The following is a 19,010-nucleotide window of genomic DNA, read 5'->3' on the forward strand; positions in this document are numbered from 1 at the left end:
ATTGTCAAGTCCAGGGACAGAAAGTACATCAGCGGCGGTAGAGATACTATTCTTGGAAAAATTCTGTTTGAAAAACATGTGCAGTCCATGAACAATTTTTGCCTTGGAAAATATGTTTGGGAGGCTGTTGCTGTTCAAGTGGCAAGACAAATGAAAGCTCACCTGAATCATCTTACATACTAAAATATTCAGTTGTTGTAAAAATGAGTAAGGTCCTTGATCTGAAGGCAAAATTTGACTCTGGACAAAATATTACCTTTTCAGAATAATTCTTTTTTTACCATCAAAGGAGCACTTAAGCATGACACAAGTAGAACAACGTTTGCTTGTGGATTATGGGAAGACCCTCTTTTAGAGAAAGAAGAATGTGTGTGTGTACATGTTGGAAGCAGTTAAAACAGATGCTCTCGAGTGGTCCAATAGAAGAATTAGTGGAGGGAAAGGAGTAGTTTGTGATAATACTGAAATCCCAACAAGAACCCAACATGTTTATACCCTCTCAAGTGTGCAAACAAGAGCACAATTTTACATGATTAAAGCAACACGGACCATGGAGGCTTTTAGCCATGGGCTTTGCATGCACATAAACCCACACATGTATTTGGCTTGTAGGGGTGCTGCAACAAACTAGTAGGCTGCACAGGCAAGGAATGGTGCACCGAGGGAGAACGCGAGGGTCCAAGGCAGCTGCAGGATTGTGGCTGGATGCCCTGCATGTGTTCTGCCGAGGGTTTGGCACTAACACCATCAAGCCTGCTGTCCTGGCTGGAGTGTCCCAGGCCTGCTTGACGACTCACACACATGCACATGTACACGCGCGCACACACGGGGAGAAGAAGGGGTAACTCAGGATATGAAGCCCAGTAGTCAGAGTTGATTGTTGTGTGACTAATGTTTCTCTCCAGCGTCCATCTGTCACTGGGCCCCTCTCATGCGAGAAGCTCATGAAAACTGCTTTTGCCCCCTTCAATAACTCCCTCATTATGAGCAATTCCAGATTAATTAAAAGACCCCAAACACATTACAAGCTCTCAAATAGTCATTTGTTACAACATCAACCTGATGCGTTAAAAGGAAATACCACTCGGTGTCTCATTGAAAGATTGAAGTGTGCTTACATTGAGAAAGTAGTTTGAAGGAAATTCCTGTTAAAATTTAAATTCCTGTGTTATGTATTTAAGCACGAGGTGCGCCTGACATACAGTAAGACAACGAGACAATTAGAATTAATCAGTCCAAGGTGTATCCAAAGTGTCCCATATGTCAGATGGGACTGGCGGAGGAAATAGTTGCCAAAATATCATATTTGTCCATTTGTGTGTTATGTAGCAGGCCATTTTCTGTCATGTAGAGGCACTCACAATATCATGTATTTATTTGTTTATGTATCACTTTCTTTTTCTGTGTTCTCTGACGTGAATCGGGGCAGGAAGCATACAATGGGTGTCGAAGCCACTCTTTTTGTACGTTAATGAGGACTCAGTTTGTCGGTCATTTAACCAAAACAAAGACTTAGAAGGGATGTCTCTATTTTGATTCAGACAATCCCTTATTAGGGTTAAATGACGCTCAATATCATCTCTTCATCCTACCTAATCAATATTCTAAGAATATAAGTGATGCATTATCGCTTGAAGACAAGCAGCTGTATATGCACACTGTCAGTCACACTGTCAAAGTAGTGGAAACAACAGACAGCCTTCTGAATGAATGGATTGTTGATGAATGGAAGGCTAAGGGGTGTTAGGGCACAAGAGGAGAGGGGATGGAGGTAAAGGGCAGGAATTTGGAGAGGAAACATAAATGGAAGGGAACAGAATGAGCACGGAAGGGGCACCAGAGGACAAACACTCGTAAAAACAGCACAGCTCATTTGTTGCATGTTCTGGGGAGTCCAAGTCATCTGATGTCCCCTTGCGGCCTTGTTTGTTCCTATTGAGTTATCATGCAATGCTCAAGTGCGTGGACCCTGTTAAATGCAGCCAAATATAACGTGCTCCTGTTGCATATACAGTATGTTCATGTGTTCATCTCCAAGTAACACCCCCCCCCCCCCCCCCCACACACACACACACACACCGACTGCCCCCCCACCGCACACACAATTCAAATTGTTTGTTCCTGCTGTGGCAAGGGACAGAGCATGGGAAGTGTGAACAGTTGAGCCCTGACAAAATGACATGTTTGCCCAAGGAGCTGGCACTGCAGTTGCGCATTGGAGTGTGCGTGTGTGTGTACAGTGCCAACCCCGTTGTTTACCGTAGGGGTTCTCAGAGAATTGTATGCAGCTGGCAACCCTTGTTTTTTTTCTCTCTCTCTCTCTCTCTCTTAGCCGCTAGTTCCGGTGTGAAGTGTTTGCTGCTCCACTTAAAAAGTATTGTAGGAAAACATGAGCAATTTTTTTTTTGTTGATCATGAAAGGATGCAATAATATGTCTCCAGCAGTGAACACACTGTGTAGGTCAACGCCGCATTAGAAAATGATTTCTTTATGGTATGAGCCATACAGTAAGTTCACGCAATACAAGTAGAAATTGATAACTAGTCTCAATTCAAAGCAAGACATTAAGGTGTTAATAATTGCATCAATAAGGCTGCAGTCATTTCAGGTGATACCGTAACTAAGGACAGTGCTGTGCATGTGGTTGACCAGGACTGCTAGTGAAATGTGGCCATTGCTAGTATTTGTGTTTATTCCTGTGCTTTTGTTGATTTTAAAAACGTCCGCTCTGAGTCTTATCCAGATCAGGCAGGATGAACTTCAAACAACGCTGCAGATTGTAAATTGACTCATGCTGTAAATTTGCCATTTTCCCGCCAATGCTGCATTTTTCATGTGTGTGTGTTAATTCAGTCTGACAAACAAAAATGAAATACTCTTGTCATTTTTTTTTACTGTGTTGTGCTTATAGTTCAGAAACAACACCCATCTTGCAATTTAATATTTATTTTGAATGGTAAATGGGACAGTGAGTGAAACTAGATGCGGGCCGGGGTAATAAATCATGGGCACCAGTGACCCCTTTACTATTTTGGTTGAAGCATGCCCATATTTGAAAACTGGCATTCATTATTACTAAAATATGTATAAACATAATTGTAGTTGCGATGTTATTGCAGTGACAGTGAAGGAATTCATGGGCCTACAGGCAGGTGTTCTGACATACGAGACAGACGTAACATTTATCGAATCCCGGCTACAAAATAATAATGATAATTGGTCATTTTGAGTCATTTGAGCTGTTAATTTTCTCTGTGTACATCACACAAACATTTCTTTCCTTTGTCTTGTTTTCATAGGCTTCCTGCCACCTGCCCTGGGATTTTGACCAACCCCTCTCTTTTCTATGCTTTCCCAACCAATTTGAGGGGAATATTTTGGATCGTAAACAATTTGGGGTTACCCTCCAAAACAAACTTGTTTGCACGGACCACGCACCGACTTGTCAACATTAGCTGGCAAGATGGAACGCAGCAGTTGGAGTGGCAGTGAGAGTCCCGGGGACGACATGGACAGACTGAGTGACTCTGGAGGGGACAAGACAATGGACGGGGACCCTGAGGGGGTGTGGAGCCCTGACATTGAGCAAAGCTTCCAAGAAGCCCTCGCCATTTACCCGCCATGCGGAAGAAGGAAAATTATACTGTCGGATGAAGGAAAGATGTATGGTGAGTGTTAATGAACATGTTTGTTGTGTAAATCACTTGAGGAGGAATGCTCATTCTACTGACCCGCCAGGTTTGTTGTCCACCACAAATAAACACTACCTCACCCCAAGCAGAAACCTCCTTGGCCTTCAAGAACCAAAAAACTTTGCTTAATTACTACGATGCGTACAGTACATCCAATTTCAATCAGCAACCACTGGTAGTTCATTGATGCTGAAGTATTGTCCACACACGGACCTTAAATATTGCTATCTTTGTTCACACACTATCAAGGCACATAAGTGTTGTTCAAATAATTAAAGTGCGAAGGCTTTTGGCTGCCACGTGGATATTAGTTCCTCTCAACTTGTTACAATATGTAGCAAGATAGCAGAACTTGTTCCCACAAAGCAATGAATTTTGCAGTAATATCAACAAAATTCAAACATGTACTTACCTGTATGAATCAATTAGACTTTGTTCACAAATAAAGGCCTAACCGTAAGACGCCAGATTGTCTCTCCACTAATCATCAGACTATTATTATGCTACTGACGCATTGAAAAAAGTGTGTTGAAGGAGGTTGCTGAGCCCTAGTTGGGATTGACTTTAAATGAATTTAATATGTAACAAATAGGAAAAAGAATAAAAGGGGTCCAGGGGCTGAACTTTGGCCATTCGAAAACTCAGATGTATAGTACAGGTATTTTGTCAAGCAGCAAAACTTGAGTACAGTATACACACATAAAAAAGCAGATGAAAACATCCCAACATCAAAAACAGAGCAATGACATCACCCTATCAGTTTATTTAACAGATTTTTTTCTGAATGCTTAAACACAAACAGTGATTCTTGTAGCACAATTTCTGAAACTATTAATATCTATCGCAAAACCACTCACAGTTTGCAACTAGAAGTACAAACACTGCTCAATGCTGATTTTGAAATTTGATAACACACACTGAGTGCCCAGTGCTCTTTTTGCAGAACTGTAAACACAACTCACTGCTTTACACTATATTTCCAAATCATCAACAAAACTATAGAGATTTATGGCTATTATTCACACTATTCTGCCAACCGTCTGGCCACACAGTCACAGGTAAAAACTTTTAGAAAATTGGTTCACTTTGTAATCAGCCTGAGCACAATAAATAAACTTCAGGTCAGCTGTCGGCAAGGGCCTCGTGGCTGTCATGAATTTTGGGAGGTTCCCAAACGGCCGATTGAACGATCATCGCCGACGTAAACACATTACCACCGTCACTCTTGGTGAGCTTTGCATCTGGGTACCAAAAAAAGGAAAACAATTTGAGATTATCACTCAACCAAAATATAAATATAACACTTTTGTTTTTGCTCCCACTTTTTATGAGATCAAAGGTATAAAACTTTTTCCATATACACAGTATCACCATTTCTCTCAAATATTGTTCACAAACTAGTCCAAATCTGTGATAGTGAGCACTTCTTTGCCGAGATAATCCATCCCACCTCAAAGGTGCGCCATATCAAGAAGCTCATTAGACACCGTGATTAGTGCACAGCTATATTTTCCGCTCACGATGAACTCCCACGCGAAGTAAACCCTCACGCTCTTGACACCGTATCGTGAAATACTTACATTGCCAACCCTCGCTCTTGTATTTGTAAGAAGATTAAGGCAGCGAAGGCGTGCTCACTGTTAATCCACATTTGTCACTTCCCATTAATTCTCTAGCTAACAGTCAATCAGAGAGGCCAAATGTCCCGACTCACGACGCCGATTCAACATGCTGGAACGCCCAACAGACGCTTCCTGATGGGGTCCGGTGTTACGACGGTGTTCGCTCAATCAATCAGACGGCGCAATCCGACGCCCAACGTCGGATTGGTGTATCTAGGCCTTAAGGCACACATGTGCACTTATCATGGTGTCTAATCAACATCTAGATATGTCACACCTGTGCGGTGGGATGGATTAAGGAAGGTCAACCCCTTACAAAGTATGTAAGACATGGCTGAACCTGTGAAAATGACTTACAGATATCACAGTGAACCAGGAAGCTTCATCATTCCAAAACTGGCCAGCAAAATTGGGCAAGCCACGGTTAAAGAAAGGAAACTATTGAAAGCTCAGAGTTCAATCGCAGACAACCAAGACCTTGTAAAGAAAGTGACTGAGTTCCATGAAGTCCACCAGAAGAAGTGGAAAGAGTTTATTTAATGTACATTACTGAGGAACATCCAAAAGATGGATAGAGATGGTGGAGATTCCTCAGACGTTTTTGAAATGGACGGTTTCCTCTTGGAATTAAGCAATATTGTGACCCCTTTCCACTTCAATTCGCACACCCATTCACACAAAAGCAAGACCTGTTGATAAGTTTTCAAACTACTCAAAAACTATAACACCACACAAAAAAAAACCCTGACCTTCCGGACAAAAAAACGTATGTTTTCAGTTCTTTTGCACTACTTATTTGCGTGCAGCTTTTGATGACGTAGAACGGAAAGGGGTCTATTGAGTTGAAACGTGACCACTTGGCACAACTAGTAAACCGTTACAGCTGTTTTCCACAAGAGAGTGCTGAAGAGCCCTAGGGTCCCCACAACACACGGAAACCAGAATGTGTGTTTGTGCTTGTGTGTGTACGCATGTTTGAACTAATATAATAATGAGCAGATGGTCCTCTGGCTGCCACCAGCTGTGCCTCCCTCTCGTCCATCTCTCTCCATGCATGAGTACTCTCTAGTGAATTCTTTATGATAACGCATCAGATCAGGGCTTCTGTAAGTAGAGAATTAAGATCTTCGATCTGAAGTACTGCTTTTTCTTTGACTCATGATTTAGATGGAGTCTTGTGTGGCGGGCGACCTTGGTTGATCACGCGACATTGCCAAATGCATTAGTCATCTACTGTCTTACTCTATTTTGAAGACGATTTTGTGTGACCTTTTAGTCTTACTGAGACTTGTATCTTCTTGTTTTGATTTTGGACCCCTTAGTGTTTCTTTGGTCTTTTCTCAATTCCTCCTCATCTGTGCTCTGTGCAGCAGTGGTCAGTTGCTTCAGTGAAATGCTGTGATAAAGACACTGCACACCACCTGCTCAGCAACAGGCACAGTTAGTGAACAGCTGGTGTGCATCGTGAATAAATCTTAGTTGCATTTATCAGGTAAATCCAAATAAATGTTGTTGCTGCTGTGTGTCTGCTGGATGTGTCATTGTTTGCTCACACTTTTCACAGTTGTAGCACAATGAGGCAATATGTTGTATGTTAATGTTTTGTCGACAACAAGCATCCTCAACAGTGATGAGTGCTTCAATAAGCCTGAAATGCATACATAAACACTGATAGCAAAATCCCTTCTCAATTGCTAAGTTAGCTAGTAGAGTAGAATTTCCTCTATTCTGATGAAAGACACAGTACAGTATGTGAAATCCTCAGAAGGGATGAGCAACATTTGTAAAAAAGATAAGACTAATAGGCAGAGCTGGGCACCCTTTTTTCCAACCCTCACCCTTGACCTGGGTACCCTTCCGGCCGCGACACTCCGGCCATATTCATAAACATTGTCGGCCCCCGCCCCGTTCCGCAAAATAAATAAAATAAATAATAAAAATAAAAGCATACCAGCAAACCACTATACACAGCAGGTTTGCTATTTGCGTATTTCCGGAAATAGAAGACGCCAGAAGATGTGCATTATGTGCATGAGTAGAAAGAAGCCTAAAAAGAAGCCTTTCACTGAGTAGGCTGCGATCAAATTTCGCTGCCTAGCGACCACGTCAAACGCATGAGGGCCGATTAGTGGGCCGGACTAAAATCCACTTCCGGCCATGCTTAGTCCAGCCATTTTTTTTTAAATTAACGCCCACCGCGCCCCACCAATGGGCATCCGGCTGGGCCGAAGGGTCCGACCGGTCCAGGGACGGACTGCCCAGCTCTGCTAATAGGGTATGTTTATGCTACAACAACTTAGTATTAGGGCTGAACAATTAATTGCATTTGCAATATATTCGCGATTTGAGAAAAAGCGATTATGTAATCGTGAAGACTGCGGTTTACATGGTCGTTACTTTGACAGCAGAAGGGGGAGGAGGACTCACCGTACGCAAAGCTAATGCTGCAGCTAAAGCATGTTTGATCCTTTTCATAACTGGCAGGGTGAAAACTCGCCGCATGTGGGAAAAAACCTCACAGTGTACGTGTGTTGTCTATTTTTAATGTTTGGCTTCCGCCGGAGCGCGTGTGTGAGGAAGTGTCTGTCATGGCATCGTTGCGTGCCGCCGTTGACTTCGATTTATGTGTGTTCGAGGTTTGACCACACACGCACAGACGTGAGTGTGCAGCTCCTTGAGCCACGACAAATAAAAACACATCCGTGCAAAGTTGTCAAGTGGTCAAATATTAAGAGGAAGAATTCGGCCGTATTTTCAAACCAAAAGACAGACGGAGAGATGTTTAATAACGAGACACCGCCGAGTGCTAATGCCCGCTGGCGCTTGTTATTACGTCATAAGTAGGCATTATTTAAATTTTCCTACCGGGTGGCATGTGTGATGTTACTAATTGGAGATCGGGTAAGCTTTAATTTCATACATGTATTTTTCACGTATTTATTTTAGGGCCATCAATTTAGCGCGTTACTTTCAAAGTTAATCCAACCCCCTTTTGAGGCCGTCGATTTTTTTGATCACGTGATTAAGGTTTCCATAGCAACCAGCGGCTGCATTGGCTCGCTTTGTGCCGGCCGGCAAGCGTCGGCAGCGGCGACTCTGGGCGGGCCAATTCCCACAGATCTTCACAGCTGCGCGGCCGCTGGGACACCGCGGTGGCAGCAGTCGCCTTTCACGGGGTCGGTCATCCTGCCCGGGCCGTCCTGGCCGGCTTTTTCAATTGAAGAGAAAGTCAACCCAAACTTTTTTTTTCCAAGAGTATGTTCTAGGCAGGCCCCCTAGTTCAAACAAGGCATTCTGATTAATATTGTGTTTGTGGAATATGAGTTAAGTTGTAAAATCCATCCATTTTTCACCATCTCAGGGGTCGGCCATTTTATTACTTCTCTCGACTGAAAATGACATCACAGATGCGCTGAGGGCTCAAATAACGACCAATCATGACTCAGTCTCAGAAAACAGGTGAGCTGTGATTGGTCGTTTCGTGAGCCCTGAGCAACTGTGATATCATTTTCAGTTGAAAGACGTGACAAAATGGCCGCCCCCAGTGATGTCTAGAAACAGATGGATTAACTCTTATCCCACAAACATAATATTTATCAGAATGACTTGTTTCAACTAGTGGGCTTCCATGGAGCATATTCTTAAAACATAATGTTTGGGTTGACTTTGTTTGAATAAAGTATTTGCATAAGAAAATCAATCCTCTTATTCATGTTAAGGGTATTACAATTCAAGAAATGCCTGCCCACCCATCAAATATGAAATTAAACATCCAAGAAAATGTGTTTGTGAACCAGCTGTTCTGCGCTTTGGTTCCTAAAATTAACAAAATGGACAGACATATTCTGTCAAAATGTGTTGATAGTTCTTAGTCTTTGATGTATTTTGATGAACACGTCACACATTTTATTAAGACACCAGGAGACTTATTTAAATTGTGGAAAGAAAAAAAAAAGCACAATAAGCCTCCTTTATTTTGACTAAAACCTGCAGTATATGTCCAATTTGTAAATTTGGTGATTTTTATGCTGCCTTTGATTAAAAAAAAAACATGGGAGTATTCTGCAAGAAAAAAAATGTTGGAAGCATGTTCTACTTAAGCAAAAACATAATGTATGCTCTCTGGGGACTCCTTCAACCATTTCTCCCGACACCTCACTGTCATTAATGGTGGTTTTGTGTGTCGGTAAAAGTAGAATGAGCTGCAGGTGAGCAAAAAATGAAAGCGGTAATATCTTACTGTGACAGACCTATCTGTGGCTAAAGAAACCCCCCACTGGCTGCATGAAAATAGGCTAGAATAAAAATGAAGAAGGACATGTGCAAGGATGCCGTGATGTACTTGTCAAAAATGATAAATGAATTGGTGTAAAAGGAAGTGAGAATAACAAGGTGAAAATGGTGGATTTGTGGGATTATGTAGCAGAGATTCAATGTAATAACCAGTAAGGATCTACAGGTGAAGATGTTTAGAACACGCCAAGTTGTCCTTAATATACGGCATTCAGTTTTCTTGAATGGCTCTTTCTATTTCAAGTTCATGTACATAAACTGAGGGTTATTTGATGTTGTTTTGTTATTTTTATAGACTCAATCACAGTGGATAATCTTAGGACATGTCGGTCATCAAATTTGTATTAATTCTGATATTTCACTTTAGGGCGTATTCACATTCAAGAATTATTTCACACTACCGGTACTCAGAAATAATCCAAATTTGATATGTTGACCTTTTTTTTGTCATTTTAAATGATACTTGCATGAAACAAATCATATATTCTGCATAATTCTTGAACATTTACTTAAATGTGCAATTTTCATCTTGTCCAGACAGTTTTGGTTTCCATCAGTTTGCATACACCTGTCTTTAAATAGTTCATTGCTTCTGTTGGAATTATTATACCTCACATTTAAATTGTTCAATTTAATTGGTTGATTTTCTTGCATAGATCCCCAAATCATTTACATAGGTTATTTCTTCAAAGCGCTTTCTAACCATATACTGGTATTAAAAACCAAATTTGTGGTTGACAAAAAAATATACTCTGCGTAAAACTAATTTGCAAACTGTCAAACGCATGTCACAGCAACAGCCGGTGATATCATCTCTAACTGTGAGCCCGACCGTGTAGCCAATTAGAATCCTTAAGAAAGACATTCCTGGAAAAGGCACGATTAAAAAAAACAACAAAGAAATTAGGGGAAAGAGCAATCATTTGCATGGACTGAATGTGAATAAGGAGTTACAATATAAAGCTGACAATACGCTCTGAGGAGGGCTGAATGATTTTAGGAAAATATTGTATTGCGATTTTTCTGGCAGCTATTGCGATTTCGATTCGATTTGCGATTTTGTTGAAATCAAGCTTCAGTGTACACTGTACAGTAACATTTGCAAACATTAAAGACAATGCCATTTTCCATTACAAACTTTAAAAGCTATTTCTATAATAATGCAAGGACATCAAAGAGGTTGTGTGAGGAAGGCAGTCCTTTTTCAAGTTTTTAAAATGGTTCAAGTCAGGCAAGACCTACTGTAATGGCAGAAATTCCGTTTTATCATTAGCTTCAATGTTGGTAGTCGAAGGTAGTTCTGACTCGTCCATAGTAGCACATCTTCTTATCCATGATTTTGAATTTCATTCAATTACTCACATGGACTCAAAGTTCCTTTTTTGTCTTCTTGTATTGAAGGTTTTGTAATCCAACTAAGTGAGCAATGTCATTCAGTACAGCAGGTGGATAACATGTACTTACTTAGACTATGAGCACGGTCAAAAGCTGTTTGCTTCCGTGACTACCAGCAAAGACTTTACACTGAAACACTGTATACTATGCTACTACTACTGCAAGTGCAGTCAATCTTTATGATGAGATAATTGATGACAGAAAAGATATAACACTTCAAAGCATTGGCTCTCACACCTACTGTACTACTTGCTGTCAAGTATAAATTTGCATTTCTGTGTAATTGTGTGTATAGAAATACATTTCTCAACCCCAAAATGTTTTACTTTTGTACTAATGTATATGTTCTTTGGACATAAATATAAGATTTTATATCAATATTTTTCCCTAATTTTAGCTAGAGACTAAAATGGCTTCAAAGATTGAGGGTTTAGCAATATGGCCTGACATTCATATCATGGTATTAATTGAATCTTCTGGTCCTAACAGTAATGATGAGTGTTAAAATCATAATGGGACTATTTGTGATTTGGTTATTTCAAAGTGAAAATCTCAATATTTCCTGTTGAAAAGGGTCAGAAAGTATCATATTCATTTTTCTCGTTGCTAATTTTCGTACAAATTTTGCGTTTTCTTGTAAACATGTCTGCTTTTTCTTTTATGTAATGAAATGTATTCAACAAATGGAAAATATTGTTCCTAAAGCTAAATTGATTTGATTTTGATAATTTTGGGACCTATTATTGTGTAGATCTCAAAACTCAGTACTATGTGGTGCAAAGTAACATTCACGATATCATAAATATTTGTATGTTTGACATCGGGCTCTTCGTCATGGCTGACGTCAGCCGTTTGCGTGTTCCGGTCTTAGAGCGTGTGCTGAACTGCTAATATAGCCGTCGTCTTAGTTTTGGTCTAAGACGAAGTACCAATTGTTTGTAATGCAACATTTCTGTTCACACCTGCTCGCTCTCCGCCCTAACATGGTTCTAGCCTGACGTCTGTGAAAAGTCTTCTGAACACCTAAGCACTTATTTCGTGTCTTTCATCTCACTTTAGCGATTAGCATGCTTAGCGCCTCCTCGTCCGCCTCCTCGGTGAAAACGCTAGAAAAGAAATGACTTCCGGTAGTAGGGACAACAGTGTGACGTAGATGCGCCGCTTTTTTTTTTTCTAACCAGTTCGGCGTTGGTTAGTGTGTCCTGTCCATATAGTAGCATGCCGCTGATTGGTGAGCGTAGGGAATAACAGCCCTCAAAAGAAAAAAATGCAGCTTTGATGATCTCGAAATCGCGTTTGTCCGAGATCGTGATTTCAGTCCCAAAACGATAAATCGTTCAGCCCTAATTCTGACTTTTCCTAAAGCACATTTTTGTCCTTTAATAGATATCCTCCTCATGTTGGTCCATATTGGAATTGAGTGTAACCAAACTCTGGGTCGGAGTGCACATCCAGCGGGTCAAAACGTCATTACTGCTGATTTGTTAGGTGCAAGGTCACTGAGGCTCTGACCTTCCTCAGTCAAGCAGCCAAAACTCTTAAACACAAATTAGTGATGGTGTGCGCCAAGCGTAGCAATGCTTGTGGTTGACGTCAAATATATTTTAATGCGCGTTAGATTGTTACGTCTTTACTGTCACCTAGCAGTGACAGATCCAAGTGTTTTCTTCTCAGTGGTGTTGCTCTCTTCATACAAATAAATACTTGTATTTCGAAGCATTTGATACAAACTCCGGCCCTTATAATGAAGTGAAGTAATAAAGTTAGCTCCCCTTCTAGCATCTTCTGTCAGTATATTTATTGTATTCTGGATTGTATCAAAAGAATAATACATTTCTTTAGAACGGACGGTCCGGTTTAAGATGAAGTCGGTGAATGTTTGTGTGTGTGTGTGTGTGTGTGTATGTGTGTGTTCTGGGGCTTCTGTTGGTCACGGTTAATGACCATCTGACTTTGGCCTTGAAGTCTTTCACTGGGCAAGTACAGCGGGAGGCAGAGACAGGAAGGGGGAGGGAGCAGAGGCCTATTCACTTGGAGAGGGACAGAGGAGGGGAAAGAGAACAGCCAGAACAGAAGATGGATCTACAGTGGGAGGCGGAGTGTGCATGCGTGTGTGCGTGCGTGTGTGTGCGGGTTGGAGAGTTTAAAAGGAGAGAAAGATGTGTGCCGCAGGGTTAGTGAAGGATGATAATTCACCGTTAAGCCTCCTAGAAAGACCAGCTGGCCCCTCTGGAGTCAGATGTCAGCCTCCGCAGCCAGGGCTTTTTCTCTGTGTCCGTGTGTGTGTGTGTGTGTCTGTGTATGCATGCGCACTAGTGTGTGTGTTGGCAGTCAAGCATGTATATACTTGTATGTGTGTGCGATCTGTTGTCAGTGGCAGCGTTTGCGACTGCTGGAAGGAAAACACCTGCATGGGGAGCTGTAGATTGTATCAGTCTAAGCTGCCTGCTGCCTATCTCAGTGAGAGTGCGATTGGTCAGAATACACAAACACACATGCGTGCACGCATGTACACACACACACACACACACACACACACACACACCATCTGCTAGTTAGTTAGGGCTATTGTTGTGAGCCATTTGGGTTTGTGTGTTGAGGTTTGGCTTTGTGCTGATCTTGACCATCAGTTAGCCAGCTGGCCTGACTTTGGTTTTTCACTTGACTGGAACAAAACACACAGTAGAGGACACCAACCAAACAACACACTAAACACCCACATTTACTAGTATGCAAACTAACTAACACATTACGTAATTATTTCACACAGCCTCGTCAAAAAAAGGTGCATTCTACACATACTGAACACTCACATTAGTCTTTATGGCTCATTGGGCTGTGCTAATCTATACTAGCCAGGTCATGCTGTGCTCCCTATTCAATGGGTTGAATTATTCAGCATTGTCAGTGTATGTCAGTGAGTGTGTGTGCGTGCGTGTGCACACGCACTCGCACTCACTCACACATGTGCACCCATGTAAGCATGGCTACAGCTGGCTTGGTGCTTTCGTTAATCGGGGGGTGGCCAGTCTGCATGAATGCTTGTATTGTTGGGTCATGTGTATTCAGAGCCACGGCGTGTTATTGGGAGTTCCTGATTGTGTGCACGCGTGTGTGTGTATGTGGTTGCGTGCGCGTGTGTGTGTTTGTGGGAGTCAAGAGAGGTATGATGATCACAGCGCCACTATGTGAGGCTGCATGTCACAGGGTCACTGGGTCAGTAACACCAAATTGTGCCACTCAGCGTCATCTGAATTCTGATTGTGACTAATGAAAAGCTAAATAAATGTTCTGTATCTTTCGCACCATAAGGCACACTTAAAATTTCAAAAAACAAAAGTCTACAGTACAGTAATCCGGTGTACCTTAAGTATGGATGGATATCATCTTTTCAATTTTTCACTTTTAATTAAAATTCCTTCCTATTACATTCGCGTTGTCCTTCTCATCCGCATCTAATTGCTAGCAGTCATCCATGTTTCGTCATACCGGGACTTGAACTACTTCCTGCTTCCGTGTCTAAGAATCATGTGAAATGGAGTCCTACTAGCCTAAGGTTGCAGTCAGACAATGCAAGCTAAACATTTCTGGCGGCGCATCTTGAATGTTATAATGTGACACAATATCATTGAGATTGATATGTAAACCTAAAGTTAAATTCCTTCCAACTTACTTTCTCTTTCTCATCCGCATCCACATCTAATCGCTAGCAGGCATCTATGGCTATTCACACTGATGCTCAATTCAGATTTTTGGTTAAATCCAATTTTTTTATCTAGTCGTTAACATTACAAAAATAAATGTCTCCTAATGTGAACGCAATGCGTCGCTAACGTGACGCGTGTGCGCACAAAGCCCGATGTTGAGTGGCATGCACCAAAAAACTACGTCACGTGGCGCAGTGTAAATATGTCCCACATGTAGTGTCTTATTTTATGATCTCATATTCACAGAATAACGAGGCTGAAGGGGAAGAAATATTTGGGGGGTATGAGGTAATGCTCTTCGATCTCATCATTTAATGGCGACGTCTACTAAAGATGACGTCACGTGATTGCCGTGCGTAACAAATGAATCATCGGCGTGGCTGTATTGCTGCCATCATAACAAGTGTCCACTTTATGCGTGTGGGATTCAATTAAAGTCAAATGTAAAGACAACAACTGTTACTCGGAAGAACTTTGCAGATTTACAGACATTGTCAGTGGTCTCTCGAGCACTCACTTCCATGTTGGGCTTTTGATGGCGTATATGTTGGATGTATGCAGAAGAGCATTCATATCCACAATAGAAAGAGGCCCAGGTCTTATTTGAAAGAATCAAATTTGTACTTTATGTGATGTAGCCTAAGTTTTTATCATACCAAAACTAGACCTACTTTCTGCTTCCATGTCTAAGAATCATGGGAAATGTAGTCCTACTGGCCTAATTCTGCAGTCAGACAGAAGGCAAGGTGAGCGTTCTGGCAGCGGGTTTCCAATGTTACAATGTGGCATCTAGGGCTGTTCGATTAAGCGATTTTGAATGGAAACCGAATTTTCTGGATCAAACGATGTTAAAAAAATTCAAATCGGCACGTTCGATTTTTTTATTTTTGGTGTATCTAAACCACGGTAGTTTCCTCTGCATTTCCGCTTCCTCCCACGAGCGCGCATACCGGAAAAACTACAACACCATCCATGGCTACCGGCGATTCTGCTATTTGCTCAGGCAAGTGAGCGTTTAGTTAATAAATCAGGCAAAAATAGATCTGTAGTGTAGTGTGTGCCTCGCATGTACAATACAACCCGTGAGCAAGTAACTCAATGTCTGAAAGGCGTCCGCTTTTTCTCCTCTACAACGGACCTCTGATCATGACTATGCATCTGTATTTAATCTTGACTGTGCATTGTGTCATTGAGTGACAGTTTTGCACTAATCATTGATTTATGTTTAAGTAAGACCAGGGAGAAATGTGAAAGGCTAGTCACTAGCTGGTTGGCAAAATGACTTGCTGACAGATTGTTTGATTTACAGACTTGACTGTCTACCATCTCTCATGTTGATGATTTTGTTTCAGATGGTATATGCACTTTCTTCTTTAATTATTGGTTTAATTAAGAACAGATCTGAAATCTATTGTGTAAGTAAAATACTGTTAATCACAATGGATTGTTCTGTGTAGTAAGTTAAATTGACTGGCATTTTGAGTTCAAAGAAAGAAAAATTAAGTTTAAATAAAAGACATTCAAAATTCTTCATTTTTCGTTATTTTTTAATTTTACAAATAAATCGTAATCGTAATCGTAAAATCGTGTTTGAGAGAAAATAATCGGGATTTTCTTGTTCGGCAAAATCGAACAGCCCTAGTGGCATCGCTAGGTAAACAACACGGATATTTTCCAATAGCTGCCGGGACCTAGCAAAAAAGGTTGAATAAGAAGTGCTTGACTTGTTTGACCGTTGAACTGTCAACCAAGGTAGCATTTAGCATTAGCCACATAATAACAACCATTGGTCACCAGATTAACAAGCGATATTCCAACTTCTTTTTTTGATCTGTCGAAGGATCCCCTCCTCTTCTCCCCTTGAAGCAACCGTTGCATGACGAACAAAAGCAACTGAGATACATGGCACTACCCGATATTTTATGTCTGGTCTGAACCTAGCATAATAGCGCCAAAGCTATCAAATAGACGCTTGGTACAATTAGACTAAACTATTTAACATACAATGCTTCACTTCCCTAATGTATGAAAATGTTTTAAAACAGACCCGTTTATTGACAATGCACCTAATAATGGTAATGGCCTGGAAAAATATGGTAGTTGTGTGTGTCTTCCGGCAGGTGAAATAATTATTTTTTGTCTTTTTGTCTTCTAGGTCGAAATGAGCTTATAGCCAGATACATCAAACTCCGCACGGGAAAAACGCGGACAAGAAAACAGGTACGCATGAAGGAGAGGGTGTTTGAATCCAGTCAGCTTGTTTTTTTTAATTTTTTATTTTATTTCAATCAAACCATTGTCCTGTATGTATGTGATAATGCACAGTTTTACCCGTCAAGACAAAGTAATTGTTGTTGATTTTCATATACGTTACTGGTATACTGTATATACAGTACTGTGTATGAAAACAAAAACTACTATGTACGGATACCTCAGTCCTTGGTCTAATGTTTCTTTCCTGCTCACTGATTTGATGCACATAGATGGATCTAGTCTGTTGTCAGGGGACTAGTGTGTTTGCGTGTGCGTGAGTGCATGGAAAGAGTCCTTTCATAACCATGGTAACCCATTGTTGGTTGTTTCCTCCGCTTTTTCTGTCACCTCCTCTGCTCTTTTCTACTCTTTTGCATTTGTTTGTATTCTACTGTACTCTACTGTACACTATAAATCTTACAGGTGTCCAGTCATATCCAGGTCTTAGCCAGAAGAAAATCAAGGGAGTTCCAGTCCAAGATAAAGGTAGGACTTTACAAAGGTATTTAAGTTCCACAATAAATGAAGTTTGTTTGCAAATCTTAAAATGTTGGCAATATCGTGTATCAACTTCTAGCTACACTGAAAAAAAGCTGTGCATCCTTTACTCAATTTTATTTTGTCAAGTGGTTGCATGAAATAAAATCATCTGAATGATGGTCAAAGTCATACAGTTTTTAATCAGACTATTCATTTATTTTAAGCATGTATCTGGATACAGATGATTTTTTTGTGCACTTGACAAAATAAAATTTAGTAAATTCAATCATCATTTTTTTCAGTGTAGTGAAGACACAGTAACTGCCTTGCTGAAAGAGCAAGAACCTACCATAAGCAAAGCATGCAATTTATGAGTCTGTCTAATTAGGTCCTTCTTGTCCGCTTCCTCACAACCTCTTGTATGCATACATTAATGCATATGGTCCTTTTCTTTCACCTCCCAGTCTCTCTTCTGAGCACCAGTACTGCTATACACAGTATATACTTTTGTAAACACGCTGGTATCTATTAATGCCTTCTTGTGTATTTCAATGCAATTAATTGAATAATAGTAAATCCTGTACTTGCTTGTGGTCAAACTTCCCAATAAAACAATTGGAGTTTTTCCAAAGACATTCAGGTCAATGTTTAAAGGTCAAAGGGTATTTAATGTGGAAAAACCAGCTTGAATTGAACTTTAAGAGTCCCCAAGTTTTGAATGTTTCCTCTCTTCCGAGTGGATATTTTAGTTCCATATTGTTCTTGTTGGCCTCACTACTGTGCTGTTGACACATTTTACTCCTTTGCATGCTTGCCACTAAGGCCACATCACCGCACCCAAACGGAAAATGCTGCTGACATCCTCAAAATTGAGGAAGGCGTGTCCACCTTGTTTTAAAGTTGGTCGCGTTTTGTTAAAAGACGTTGGACACAGTCTTATTTACCTTAAAGCAGACGTAGGACCCAGCCAAGCCCACTACTCCCCACTGCATGGTAAACACATCACATACTGTATTTGCTCCCAAAAACAAATAAAACCTGGAAATAGCAGCAACAATATTAATCCAGATTAAGATGCAAATATTGAATCTTTTTATTTTCTATATCTGTGATGAAATTATTTATTATTACTGACCAGCAACAATCCAAAACACACATCACATACAGTATGAACTGTTCAGAGCAAGGCAAAACGACTTGTTGCCTAACTAATACTGAAGGGTTGTGTCACCTGTCACGGCCCCTCCCCTGTCCTGCCAGGGCGGTTTCTCGGGCAGGCAGGGGAGGGTCCCCTTGATTCAAGCCACACATACATGTGGCCTCCACAATCACTCTCTCACTCTCTGCCCTATGTTAACACTGCTTTGTGTGTTTGTTTCCGGTTATGTTTGGTTCTTTTTTATTGTTTAAAGTTATTTATTATTTACAATAAATAATTCAATAAGCTTGTGCTGTTGTCTGCGTCCCCCCATTTTTGCCAGCCTGTGACATCCACATACACATAAATATCATACCTGATGTTCTCGTGACACTGCTGTTGTACTTTATATGGCACCCAGAGAATCTT

General features: G+C 40.9%; 1 protein-coding gene across 1 annotated transcript in view; it reads left to right on the plus strand.

Annotated features, from left to right (window-relative positions):
* The window catches only part of LOC147148274 (transcriptional enhancer factor TEF-1-like), a 53,397-nt gene that overhangs the window by 12,142 nt on the left and 22,245 nt on the right, over positions 1-19,010 (plus strand). The window contains exons 2-4 of the mRNA XM_086029054.1: positions 3,301-3,669; positions 16,866-16,930; positions 17,387-17,449. Coding sequence (XP_085885180.1) covers positions 3,465-3,669; positions 16,866-16,930; positions 17,387-17,449 — 333 coding nt within the window. The 5' untranslated portion in view covers positions 3,301-3,464. The remainder of the gene's footprint in view (positions 1-3,300; positions 3,670-16,865; positions 16,931-17,386; positions 17,450-19,010) is intronic.

Source organism: Filicampus tigris, chromosome 4 (assembly GCF_054856515.1).
Source record: "Filicampus tigris isolate MCC_2025a chromosome 4, RoL_Ftig_1.0, whole genome shotgun sequence".
NCBI lineage: Eukaryota > Metazoa > Chordata > Actinopteri > Syngnathiformes > Syngnathidae > Filicampus > Filicampus tigris.